At 30.7% G+C, this 13,451-nt stretch overlaps 1 protein-coding gene across 1 annotated transcript; it reads left to right on the forward strand.

Annotated features, from left to right (window-relative positions):
- The first annotated feature begins 1,727 nt into the window (after positions 1–1,727).
- LOC111305713 (putative galacturonosyltransferase 9) lies at positions 1,728–4,817 on the forward strand. The gene is made up of 3 exons (XM_022903461.2): positions 1,728–2,146; positions 2,561–3,799; positions 4,177–4,817. Exons 1-3 carry the CDS (start codon positions 1,976–1,978, stop codon positions 4,450–4,452), a joined length of 1,686 nt encoding a protein of 561 aa, XP_022759196.2. The 5' UTR covers positions 1,728–1,975; the 3' UTR covers positions 4,453–4,817.
- The last annotated feature ends 8,634 nt before the right edge of the window (positions 4,818–13,451 follow it).

The raw sequence follows: 13,451 nt of genomic DNA on the forward strand, positions 1-13,451 counted from the left end.
AATTTTTAAAGTTCAAATACTACATTGAATATTTCACTATAGTTCGAGGATCATTCTTAACATTAATCATTTATAATATTTACAATGTATTATTATAATAGATATTTATCATTTATAGTGCAAATTACATAAATATACCCTGAGGTTTAACATGATTTAAGTTTGCCCCCTAAGGTTTAAAAAATAACACTTAATCACCCTAAGCTGTGTATCCATGACATTCCGTTAATTTTCATTAACACCATTAATGGCTAATCAATAAACCCTAGCTCTTTCCCCAAAAATTTTTTTGTTTGTTATTTCTCAGATTTAAACTTTTCAAAGAAAAATTAGGCTGAAAGTATGTATTTTTCATAATCTTTAGTAAGTGGAGGATCAAATGTTGAAAAAGTATGCTATTGTGGTGTGTGCTACCAATTGATCTTCTCTCTTTTTCTCTTTCCGTATCTGTTTTAAATACCCAAATATTCCTAAAAAATTCAAATCGAAACCCATAAAAAAAAAAACCCTTGCTAATAAGTTGTTGTGTCTGTTATGTGGATTTGTAGTTGCTTTGTGGGTTTACTAGGTATGAGTAATTCAGGGTGGATTGTATTCTGTAAGTAATTTTGGTGACTGCTGGATTTGTTTTTGGGTTTTTTCTAAGCTGTTTACTCTGTTGATAGTTGTTTTTAAAAATTGGTGTGGCTATTGAATGAAAATTGGTTATTTGTTTAATGCTTGATACAATTCCTAACAGCAAAAATTTCTTTCCTAAAAAAACATAAAACTTAGAATTATTATACAAATAGATAAGCAAAAAAATTAAAAATCTCGAGTAAGAACAATCATCACAGCTAAAAAACGCCATTAATAGGAATATCCAAGAGTAAAATAAAAAATTTGCATCTTGATTTGATATTGCTTTTCTAAGTTTGTGAAGAATAGTTTTTCGGTGATTTTGGATTTGGTTGTTTTCGAGGGTTTCTTTTCAAACTAAAGAAAATGAGACATTACTGGCAGAAGAAGGTGTAGTAGCACTGTGGGTTCTCTGACTTTAACGCTGAGGTTTCCTTTTCTAGTTTACAGTGGTGGTCACTAGTGACGAAAAACAATAGCAATAGTTGACAGTAGTAATACAATGGACAATGATGGCAAGTTTATAGAATCTAGGATTTTGTTTTCTTCAATTCTAAAAAAAAAAAGCAAAAAACCTAAGTTAGGAAAAAATAATTGTTGCAAAAAAAAATTTGAAGCATTAGAGAGAGAATTGGAGGAAATAAAATTTATTGGAAATGACTTTTATAAAAAGAGAATATGATTTTAGAGTAAGAAAATAAATTGAAGATGAAGAATATGAAAAAAAATAAAAAAAAAAAGAGAAAAAGTAACAATTTTGAGTAAAAAATACAATAAAACAAGTCATAAGATAATTAAGTATTATATTTTAAATCTCAAAGAATAAATTCAAATCACATTTAACTACATGTTATATATACATAATTTACCCTTATTTATATGATATAAATGCAAAATATAGAAAAATATATCCGAAGCCCGATATGTTTAGACATTATTTTTTTGGTGAAACTCAATGTTTGGGCTTTATGTTTTAACCCCAAATCTAGACTTGGGCGAATAGCCGTGCCTTTTAAACAGGTATGGTAGAAACTATGGCCCATGGCTTTTTCCGCCTTCACTGTCAGTCAGCCCGACAATATCTAACCAGCTCAACAAGCCATTCCCGTACCAAAGATCAAACCACTCTTATTTTTCCTCAAATTCTTTATTCCATTCTTCACTTCGCTTTGTCAATAAATACAATAAATAACTCACTACCGACGCGGAAATCAGATCTTCAAATCAAACCCTTTCATCGTCAAATCTCAGATCTCATTAGCTTTGTTTTTAACTTCCAATTTCAACACATTTCAGTTTCACTAATCAGTTCAAGGGACAGACAGAAGAAACAGAGCGGTCTAGATAGCTGAATTCAATGGCTGTGGCTGTCAGGGGAACTCGAGGTGGCGGATCTGGCGGTGTTGGAGCTGGTTTCCGTAGCTTGTTTTCTTACAGGATCTTTGTCTCCGCCATGTTTTCGCTTCTCTTCATTGCCACTGTCACCGTTCTCCTAACTACTCATCCTTCTACAACACATCACCACTCTGTAATTTTGCGTTCTTCATTTTCTCTTAATTCAATTTCTTCACCTTTCATTTCCTCAAAATCCTATATCTTTTTGGCCTTTTCAGATACCCTTTTCAATTTTCTAACTTGGGGTTCGTTTTTTCCTTTCCTTTTTTTGGACTCAGTAAAATACCCTTTATTTCTCTTATTCAATTCTTCACTTTCAATGCATCGAAATCCAAATCTTTCTGGCTTTTTAGATACCCTTTGGCGTTTTTCAAATGGGTCTTGTCTTTTCTGAGCTGAGCTTTTAATACTTCAAAATCTAATCTTTTATGGTTTTTTCTGACAGTCTTTGGAGCAGAGCTTTTAATACTTCAACATTCAATCTTTTTGGGTTTCCAAATGCCTTTTTAGATATTCTAACTGTTTTTATTTTTGGGTTTTTGAGCAGAGGCTTCCAAGTGGCGGAAATGCTTACATGCATAGAACATTTCTGGCATTGAACTCAGACCCGCTCAAAACAAGGTTAGATTTGATATACAAGCAAGCCAATGATCACATCACATTAGTGAAAGCATATGCAGCTTATGCAAGGAAACTAAAGCTTGAAATTTCAAGGCAATTGAAAATGTTTGATGATTTGGCTAAGAATTTCTCAGATCTTACTTCGAAACCGAGTTATAAGTCCTCTTTGTTTGAAACTGATGGGAATTTAGATGAGGATGTTTTAAGGCAGTTTGAGAAAGAAGTGAAAGATAGAGTGAAATTAGCTAGGTTGTTGATAGCTGAATCTAAAGAGAATTATGATAATCAGTTGAAAATCCAGAAGTTGAAAGATACTATTTTCGCAGTTAGTGAATTGTTAGGTAAGGCAAAAAAGAATGGAGCTTTTGCAAGCTCGATTGCTGCCAAATCTATTCCTAAGAGTTTGCATTGCTTGGCAATGAGGCTTGTGGAGGAGAGAATTTCACATCCCGAAAAGTACAAGGAAGAGTTGCCTAAGGCCGAGTTTGAGGATCCTAGTTTGTATCATTATGCTATATTTTCAGATAATATGATTGCGGTTTCTGTGGTGGTGAGGTCTGTGGTGAAGAATGCGGAGGAGCCTTGGAAACATGTGTTCCATGTGGTGACTGATAGAATGAATGTGGCTGCAATGAAAGTTTGGTTCAGAATGAGACCCGTGGAAGGTGGCGCTCATGTGGAGGTGAAGGCAGTGGAAGATTATAATATCTTGAATTCCTCCTATGCGCCAGTATTGAGGCAGATTGAATCTGCTAAGATGCAGAGGTTTTACTTTATGAATAAGATGGAGAATGCAACCAAAGATGGGAGTAACATGAAGTTTACGAACCCTGAATCTATGTCAATGTTGAATCACCTTAGGTTTTATTTGCCTGAAATGTACCCAAAATTGCATAAGATTTTGTTTTTGGATGATGATGTTGTGGTTCAGAAGGACTTGACAGGGTTGTGGAAGATAGATTTGGCTGGAAAGGTGAATGGGGCCATTGAGACCTGCTTTGGGTCATTTCACCGTTTGTCTCAGTATTTGAATTTTTCACATCCTCTCATCAAGGAGAGGTTTAATCCTAAGGCTTGTGCTTGGGCTTATGGGATGAATATTTTTGATCTTGATGCTTGGAGGCGTGAGAAATGCACAGAAACATATCACAACTGGCAGAACTTGGTAAGTGTATTATTTGCTTTTAAAGTTATCTTAGTGATGTTTGGTACTAATAGGGTTAATAATTTGCTACCAACTTAGCATGATTCTTGATTTCCTAGAGATCATTTCTTGATCTTGATGGAGAAAACGACAATGTTTTTACCTGCAAATTTTAACAAGAAGCTGGAAATCAAATGAGTGCTTAGTCCTAGTAGTATTAGGGTGGTTTTTGGATTGAAAATTGGAAATGATAGAAATGATGATAAAAAATAATGCAACTTTAGGAGTAAAAACAATTACCAACTTCAAATTCCGAATTACACCTCAGTTATACTAATGGTGTGGGTTGAAGTTTTAAAATGGATGTGTAATTAACTTTCAATTGATCTTTTAATCAGAATGTGGATCAGACTCTGTGGAAATTGGATACTCTTCCGCCTGGCCTGATTACCTTCTACTCATTGACAAAATCACTGGACAAATCCTGGCATGTGCTTGGGCTTGGATACAATCCAAGCATTAGCATGGATGAGATCAATAATGCTGCAGTCATTCATTATAATGGAAACATGAAACCTTGGTTAGACATTGCTATGAACCAATACAAGAATCTTTGGACTAAATATGTGGATAATGAAATGGAGTTCGTGCAGATGTGCAATTTTGGAGTGTAGGTAAGTAAGTGCTGGTGCTTCTCTTTAGCAATCAAGTAACAAGAATACAAGTTCTACTGATTGTTCATGGTGGTTTGCAATAATCCACCAATGTTTTGGATTACATTATTCATTAGATTAATTGCCAGATCAAAGCTTGATGATTTTATCATAGGTTTTCTTTTTTCCCTTTTTATTGTAGAATTGCTATTTATTGATTCTCAATTTTGCTGTTTTATCTTCTAGAATATGTCGACCATGAATTGTACTGAGCCAGATTGTCCTTGTAAACAAGGAAATGAATTCTTTTGATTAGTAAAATCTTTACATCAATAGATTTGGTGACTCAAGATCGAAAGTCACCATGTTCATCTAGTTATTGGCAATTCAAACGTACTCTTTATTGTTATAGTTCTCAAAGTTTGTTGATGCTTGAGTAGGCAAGTGTTCTGAACTATCACCATGTGATCTCATTCTAAATATCGGCTTCTTGAACTATTGCTTATAGAATTTTACTCACTTCACTTTTATTTTGATCGAGTGTTTGATGGAGTGCTTTATATATATATATATATATATGTATGTATATATATATATATATGTATGTATATATATAAAGCTTAGGTAGGGAGAAGCAACCCATTTCTGGACCTGGGCATGTTGCATGTGTTGGCAGGGACTTTCATAATCGTCCATCAAAGGGATTGCTTGAACGGATTGCTGATTGTAAGGGTCGAATCTAAATTTTACAATCAAAATCTTTTCCAACATAATTTGATCTGCTTTTTATTTGTTGGTCAATCTATTCTGAAATAAATTTATTATTAACTCTCGATTCCAATATTAAGGTTTAATTTAACATTGCTTTAAAAAGTATTCAAAATCTGCTTTTGACTCAATCTTAATGTTAAACAATAAAAAGAAATATATGAATCTTCGGTTTAAAAATCTGATTTGCAAACTCAAGTGATATAAAGTATCCCAAATTCAAATAAAAAAAGAATTTAAGGAAGTGTTTTGGCGATGAAAAAGTTTGTTTAGAATTAAAAAATTACTGTCTTATTCTATTTATATAATATTTTATTATTTTATACGTATATTTTTAGATATTTTAAATATTTAATAGTATTTTTTACAATAATATTAATCACTTAAATTTTTAATCGTATTTAATTGAGGTTTTTTAATCACAATAAAAATGATAAACGAACATAAAAAGGGCACGTCAAATTTGAAGTTTTCAATTATTAATTGGAGTTTTGGTCGATTTAAAAAAAAAAAAAAAAATCCAATCATCGAATGATCAGACTGATTCTTTGAATAAATGGATACATGTATTTATTAAACATAAAGTTCAAAAGCTAATAGAAAGCATAGGTATCACTATGAAAGAAACCTAACCTTACTCGTTCCTTGACCTGCTCTATTTATCCCACCAAAAACCTTGTATGCCTCTTAGCACCAGCTTGCAAACTAGAACTGGCCTGTTCATTCTATAACCAAAAATGCCTTGAATTGTTTCAGTAGCCTATACAGTTGATATTTTGTGAGTCAACAACTTTATAGTATAGAGAAGATGTTTTGCCATCAAACCTATAAGCTAATTGATGTACAGATAATCCACAATAACGCTTCCCAGACGGGCGATGCAGACATCAATGACTTTATTGAACATATAATCTTCTTGAATCAGTGGTTGGTTCACAAATTCAATTAAAGGCATCCACTGCATGATAGCCAATTCAAAAATTAATGTTCAATAAGCCAACAACTAATCTTGATACTAATTTTATAAGAGGAGGATTAAACAGAAACCAATCTGTTTCATTGCGGTAAGTTGTGATCAATCTCACTGCTTTTTTAACTCTTTCCCAGATCAAGGAAAGTCTGAATTTTAGTTGCTCAAAAAGAGAAGAAAATCGCATTTGGAATAGTAGATTACCCTAATAATAGCAAATCTGACTTTTCAAAGGCCAGGTACTTACTTTGGCTGCTTGAATTTTATGATCATCGATCATAAGCTGAGTTGATAGATGTTTCAGCATGCAGATGAAAAACAGTTCAAAGGCCACATTGTGCACGTGCCTGGAGAGAGTTATTGACAAATATTAATAATCAGATAACACAAATTTATTACATGTATTTTGAGTTACAATGCAAAAATTTTTTGATTGAAGTGGTGACATCCATAAACTCAGTAGTAATGTAATACCTGAATGCTACTACTTCCACAAACTCAGTGTCAATCTGCAATAGGGATGATGCTTCTTATTATTGATTTTTATGATTATTTTCAATGCCTGCTGTAATTGATTCAAGTCGTAACTTGATTTAGCTAAAAAGCAGCCAAATATTGCAAACATTCGCATTTGGAATGGTTGATAATCATGAAACATTTGACTTTTTTTTCTAAATGTAATAGCAATTATAAGGAAATTGATTTTCTAAAAAGCAGCCAAACTTAATAGTAATACATAAATATTGCAATCTAATAAACATGCGTCTGGCCATGTAACTTTGGCTGCTTGAATTTCATGATCATCAACCATAAGCTGAGTTGATAGAAGTTTCAGCATGCAGATGAAAAACAATTCGACTTTTCAAAGGCCACATCGTGTTCATGCCTGAATGGAGTTACAGGCAAATATCAGTAATCGGATAACACAAATTTATTACATGGATTTTGAGTTACAATACAAAAATCTTTTGACTGAAGTGGTGACATCCACAAATTCAGTAGTAATGTAATACCTGAATGCTAGTATTTCCACAAACTCTGTGTCAATCTGCAATGGGGATGATGCTTCTTATTATTGATTTTTATGATTATTTTCAATGTCTACCGTAAATGATATAGCTAATGAAATTGGGTTTGCCTCTGTTCATTGTAAGACAGACATAGTGGCATTTTCTTTTTGTTTTTAAAATTTGTGATCTTTTCCCTCTATTTTATGGTTTCTTAGTGCAATCCAAAATGGCATTTTAGGGGACATTTAAGAGCATTTTCATTATTATCTTAATGCAAGCTCTTTTATCTGATCTTAAATTTAGGATTCCTTTCTTTTTCTTAGATGATTTAGACTTTTTTCTTTCACTTCCCCTTCCCACTCTATGGTAGTAGTTTTAATTTGTTTATTAATTAATTTTGGATTAGAGTTCAATTTTCTTTCTTTTCTTTTTTTTTTTTTTTTTGTTAACAGAACACTTTGTAATTAGATGGTTACTACTAAATGCCAATTTTTCCACTCTTCCAATTGAAGATGAGAATTGTAACAGAGAAATAGTTGTATTTATCCTATGGTAGATTAACAATCTTTTTCCTGTATTTATCCTCAATGACTGTTTTGAGAATTTGCCTGATTTTTGAAGCTATGCATCTTTGTGGAGCCCAATAACAAAAATAAAGGTCAAACTTAAGACAATATATGCATAAAAGAATGTTTAACGAAATGAATGAGAGCATACCAATGACAAACTGTATATAGCTCGCCAAGAAGGTCGCTTTAAGTCCTCCTGCTAATGTATAGACAATTACCCTAAGTGGTATTAAGAAGCTGGTAACATATATGTTCACCTCTGTAAGTGCATTCACTATACCAGAACCACCAAAGAGAAACATTGCTGTGACAATGATATTTGTCAGAAGGCAAAAAGCAAGGAACCACCATGACTGAATGATGATGCTTCTTATTGTAATAGAAATATTAACTAAAATAGAATTAATCTATAAGTAAACTTACCCATAACAAACCAATACACCAGCTATAAGTTTCAAATTTACAAACAACTATAAACACAAACCTGTTAGTAAAAATAGACATGCTTCTCAGTTTTTCAAGAAGCCTTGCTCTTACAAGTAGCACAGTTCCATGAAACCTCTCATTGAAAATCAACCTTAGCCTACTTGAAAAGCGATCAACATTTGTATTTAAAAAGATGTTCAAGGCTTTTAAACAAAAGACTACCTTGCGCAGAGAAGCTTACAGGTGCTTTTCATTTTTTTAAATGTTCAAATCGTTCTTGAACCTGCATTAACCAAACAAGAAAAATAAATGTAATAAATTGGCTATGTCCAACCAAACAAATCTTTTTTTGGCCGCTACATTTTATATTCCATAGATTTTATAGCTATCTTCAAGTAAATATAACCGGTTTCTTGCATGGAAAATTATTCCTTTTTGTTTTAGAGAAGTACATAAAGTTTTTTTTTCCCTCTATCTATAGGTTCAAATTCAATAGAAGCTTCAAAACACTATTGTAAATGATTTTGAAGCTATCGACAAATGTGAAAATAAAAAAAAAAAATAAAAAATGGAGTCGTCACCAATCTTTTTTAATTATGTGCGATAGGTCACCGATTAAAACATATCATTTTAATAAAATTTTAAAATTAATTAAAATTTATTAAAAAAATAATTTTAGGGTTTGCGAAATAATTTAGGTTCAGAAGTCGATTACGTGTGCGAAATGATTAGTACCCCAACAGCACTCGTTTAAAATGATACTAATTAATTATATATTATCCTTTAATTCCAACAAAAATGGTCTTAGTTTTGATGTTCCAAAATAATTTCTTTTGATTTTCCTTATTTATTGAAGTTTTAGTTTTTTTTTTTTTAGTTTTTTTTTTGTGTTATTCCATTTTATTTGAGAAAAATAAATTAAAACTCTTTTATTGAAATAATTCTTAAAATGTTCTAGTTTGTTGGTAACATTAAAAGAATTTTTCTTCACCTAGAGATTTCTTAAGCATCGCTTCTTAAAATACCTTACAATTCCATTTTCGGAAGCTCATATTTATTTTTCACAAAAATATGCATGCGATGTGAATAACAATATATTGATGCACACATTTTATTTTATTTTTTAAAAAACTATTAGTTATTTTTATTTTTATTATTATTGTTTTGAAGAAAAGAAAAATTTTTATCATATTGAAGATTTTCTATTAATACTCCAATATACTGGTAATATAAAAAAAAAATCTTCTCAGTTAGAGATTTTGTAAAGCAATACTGTTTGAAATATTTTTAGAATCCAATTATCAGTCAAAATTTTCTTTCTCTTCATTTTTATTAGTCTTATTAGTAATTTTCATTAATTTTTATTTTATTATAGCAAAAAAGAAAATTTTTTATTATATCGAAACCTCTTTTATAAATACTCCAATGCGTAGGTAGTTTTTAAAAAAGATTTTTTTTGCCTACAGATTTTGTAGACATCATTACTCATAATACCTTAGAATCTGTCTTCGGAGAAAATTTTCCTTTCATACAATTTTTTATTATATTTCAATTATTTTCTTGGTTATCTTTTTAGTTATTTTTCCAATTTTAAAAGAATTTACCAAAGGTTAGAAACCATTTTTTTTTATCATTATTAGCATTATAATCAGTAATAATAATAATAATAATTATTATTATTATTATTATTATTATTATTATTATTTATAAGATTTATCCTAAGTTTTAATTATATTATAAAAAATTTTAACTATATTTTCCATTATTTAGTTTTATTTATCTATTTTTTTGCTTTCATTTTTGCTAATTATTATTACAAAGACAACAAAATTGTATTCTAACAAAATTAAAACATTTTAACAAGCATAAATATTAATGATAAAATTCAAACTAACAAAAATAATATAAAAATAAAAAAAAAATTTAAAAATTTTATCTGAATTGGATCGATCAACGGTTCAATCAACATCGATTTGGGTCAGTTTTACTGGACTAGTCAACGATCAAAGGGGAAACGGTTCAACAGGTCATTACACAGATCACTAGTCGGGTCGCTTGGGTCAACGCGTGAATCTTTAAAGGTCAATATGATGTCATTTTAGGCCTTCTCCAAACAGTGTCGTTTTGGCTATTCTATTTATTATAAAACCAGCTTTTTTTACCGTATTTTCTTTCTTTTGCCAAAAAAAAAAACCAAAACTCTTAAAGTCCTCTGCTGCAGCTGGAATCTAGTACCGTGCCACCAAATTAGCCGTCGGTGGTTGCTAGTCGCCAGCGTCGATTACCAGAAAAACTAAAAAATATCAAAACGATCCTCCAAGCCCCCTATTCCTAGATCCAAGCCCCTTTTTCATCAGAAAAGATCCCAAATCCCTTAGATCTATTGTTCAACCTTCTGAACATTTTTTTTATTTTTTTATTTTCTATTGATAAAAAGGATAAATATTATACAGGATGAAATTTTTAAGTAAATGCCCCTCTAGCGTGATTGTTTGTACCCCTTTTTCATTTTTTTTATGTACTTCCCTCTTCAACATCTATTATATTTTTCATCTTAATCCTGCCATTTTTTAATGCATTTTTTTATAATTTCATCAAAAATCACCATTTTAGTAAAGTTTTTAGAAACATTCCTGATCATTCTTTTGTAATAAGGAGTGTTCAAGGAATTGACAAATAGAACAACTATTTTTTCTCTAACAATAATTGTTGTAATTGGGCTGCCATGTCTCTTAATCAATGTGCATTTTCTTTGAAAGTTTCAATTGACCTTTTTTTTATATTCTGTAAAGACAACCTATCTGGCCAATATCTTTAACATGCTTGTATTGTGATGTGAAGGCCCTAGCTGAATTATTTTAGGAAGAAATTTTATTTTGGTTTAACTGAGCACACCATATTGCTACAGATCTGATAAGGCTACCTAAAAGTAATGGATTAACAATTTATCACTATAGGTATGGATTGTCATCTTTCAGCAGTGCATGATAATATGTGTTAAGGGGCATTTCATTCTATCATACTTCTCGATGTCTGGGGCTTTAAATTTTGATAGAATGACAAGATTAGGCACTAGACTAAGTTTGCTAGCATCAATACTCTCGTATACATCCCAGCCTTCAATTGCTTTCAATATCTTTTCCAACTGGTCATACTCATCCTTCATCATTATATTTCCTAATGGATCTGGCACCATTTCAATTTCTTCAATTCTTTAGGATCATCCACATTAGGACCAACAGTAGAGTTGTAAATAGTAGGCCCAGGATAGGCATTTACATGAATTGAGGGTAACTTGGTAGAAGTGCCAATATAAGGTTAATGAGTTGCTGGAGGTGCTTATGGCATATAGGGGTTTTGAACATATGTGAACCCAAATGGGCACTATGGTGCTTCAACAGTTGTTTCTTTCATTACTTTATGTGTTTTAATAATTTTTTTTCCTTTTGTCAACCCTGCTAACATTTATTTTAATTCTGTCAATTGTCTATCCTTATTCTGTTGCATTCTCGTAACTATTTCCCTGTTATCTCCTTGGGCTTTTTTCATTTCATCCATCTAACTTGCATCTTCATTTTTCATGATTCTGGTATAAGCTTGAGTGTTATATGTGTGCAAACTTAACTGATCTTCTTTCTTAGGATACACTATCTCTAAACCTTTTATTATTTACCAGAAATAAAAAATCCATGACATGAATTTTATTATTAAAACTTTTAAAAATATCTTTTTGCTTCAAAGGTTTGATTAAAGTATATTCACAATCACCATTCATTGTCTTTAGCTGGCATGAAAACAACGAATTCAAATTTTATTATTATTGTTGAGGAGAAACTTGAGTTCCATCCTATATTCAGGCTAGGTTATCTAAAAACATTCTTTTCACCTCAACAGTTCGGTGAAAGCATATTTACAACTATTTTTCTTTTTCACAAGCTCTTTTAAGTGTACCATTAAAATGAAACATAAACAAATAAGTCCATTTATAAAAAATTCAAATGTTTTCATTCATCCCTAAAAGTTTCAAGTTTACACATCATGAACTATCCTAGGACTAGGGCCAATAAGTGTTAGACCCGCTCTTACTCCTTTTTGCCTCGCCTAAAATATTGAAAAGTGTTGACTATGATTGCTGGTGAGGGCAACCCTTTATTTTAAAGCTTCTACTTTTTATTCATCATCCTGACTAACCTCATTATTGCCTATAGCACTGTCTACTATCTCGACATGGATTAATGAAAGGTTCTTGTAAACAACTAGCTTTAGTTCAATGTCAAAACCCAAATATCCTATTTTCATCAATCATTGTACCATATATTTCAAAGACATGCTGTCTTTCAGAAAATGGTTCAAATATCTCCTAATTTATAGAAAAATAAAACAAGAAATGAAAAAAAAAAAGCATAGTAAAAAAATGCAAGTGAAAATTTCCCTTTTTTCTTTTTAGTTTTTGGTTTGTTTTTTTATTTTTTTATTTTTTTGTTGGAAATAAAATAAAAATCTAGGAAATCAAAATTAAATATTGATTAAGACTGTTTAAAACAAAATTGAGGATAACGCATAGTTAATTTTGGCTTGACTCTCGAAAAAATGGTGTCCCCAATAGAGTCACCAAACTATCATAACAATTTTGGAACCGTTCGACGAATTTGAAAATGAAAAGAAAAAAGTAAAAAATAGAGTCGCCACCAATATTTTTTTACTAAGTACGATTGACCACTTATTAAAACATATCCTTTCAAAAAATATGAAAATTAATTAAAATTTATTAAAAAGATAATTTCAAGGTCTGCGAAATAATTTGGGTTTAGGAATTGATTATGCGTGAGGAAGGATTAGCGACCCCACAATGCCCATTTAAAATGATACTAATAAATTACATGTTATTATCCTTTAATTCTGACAAAAACAATATTAGTTTCGGTGTTTAAAAATAATTTCCTTGATTTTCCTTATTTATCAAAGTTTTAGTTTTTTAAATTATTTTCTATTACTTTTTATTATCTATTTTTGTATTATTCCACTTTATTTGAGAAATATAAAATGGAACCTTTTTATTGAGATAATTCTTTAAATGGTCTTGTACGTTGGTAACATTAAATGAATTTTTTCCCATTTAGAAATTTCTTAAGCATTGTTTCTCATAATACCTTAAATTTTCATCATCGGAGGCTCGAATTTATTTTTCATAAAAAATATGCATGCGATGTGAATGACAATATGTTGATGCACACATTTTATTTTATTTTTTTAAATATTATGTTAACTTAAAGATTT

This window comes from Durio zibethinus, chromosome 21 (genome assembly GCF_047325235.1).
Source record: "Durio zibethinus cultivar Kanyao isolate XHJ-2024 chromosome 21, ASM4732523v1, whole genome shotgun sequence".
NCBI classification, from domain to species: Eukaryota; Viridiplantae; Streptophyta; class Magnoliopsida; order Malvales; family Malvaceae; genus Durio; species Durio zibethinus.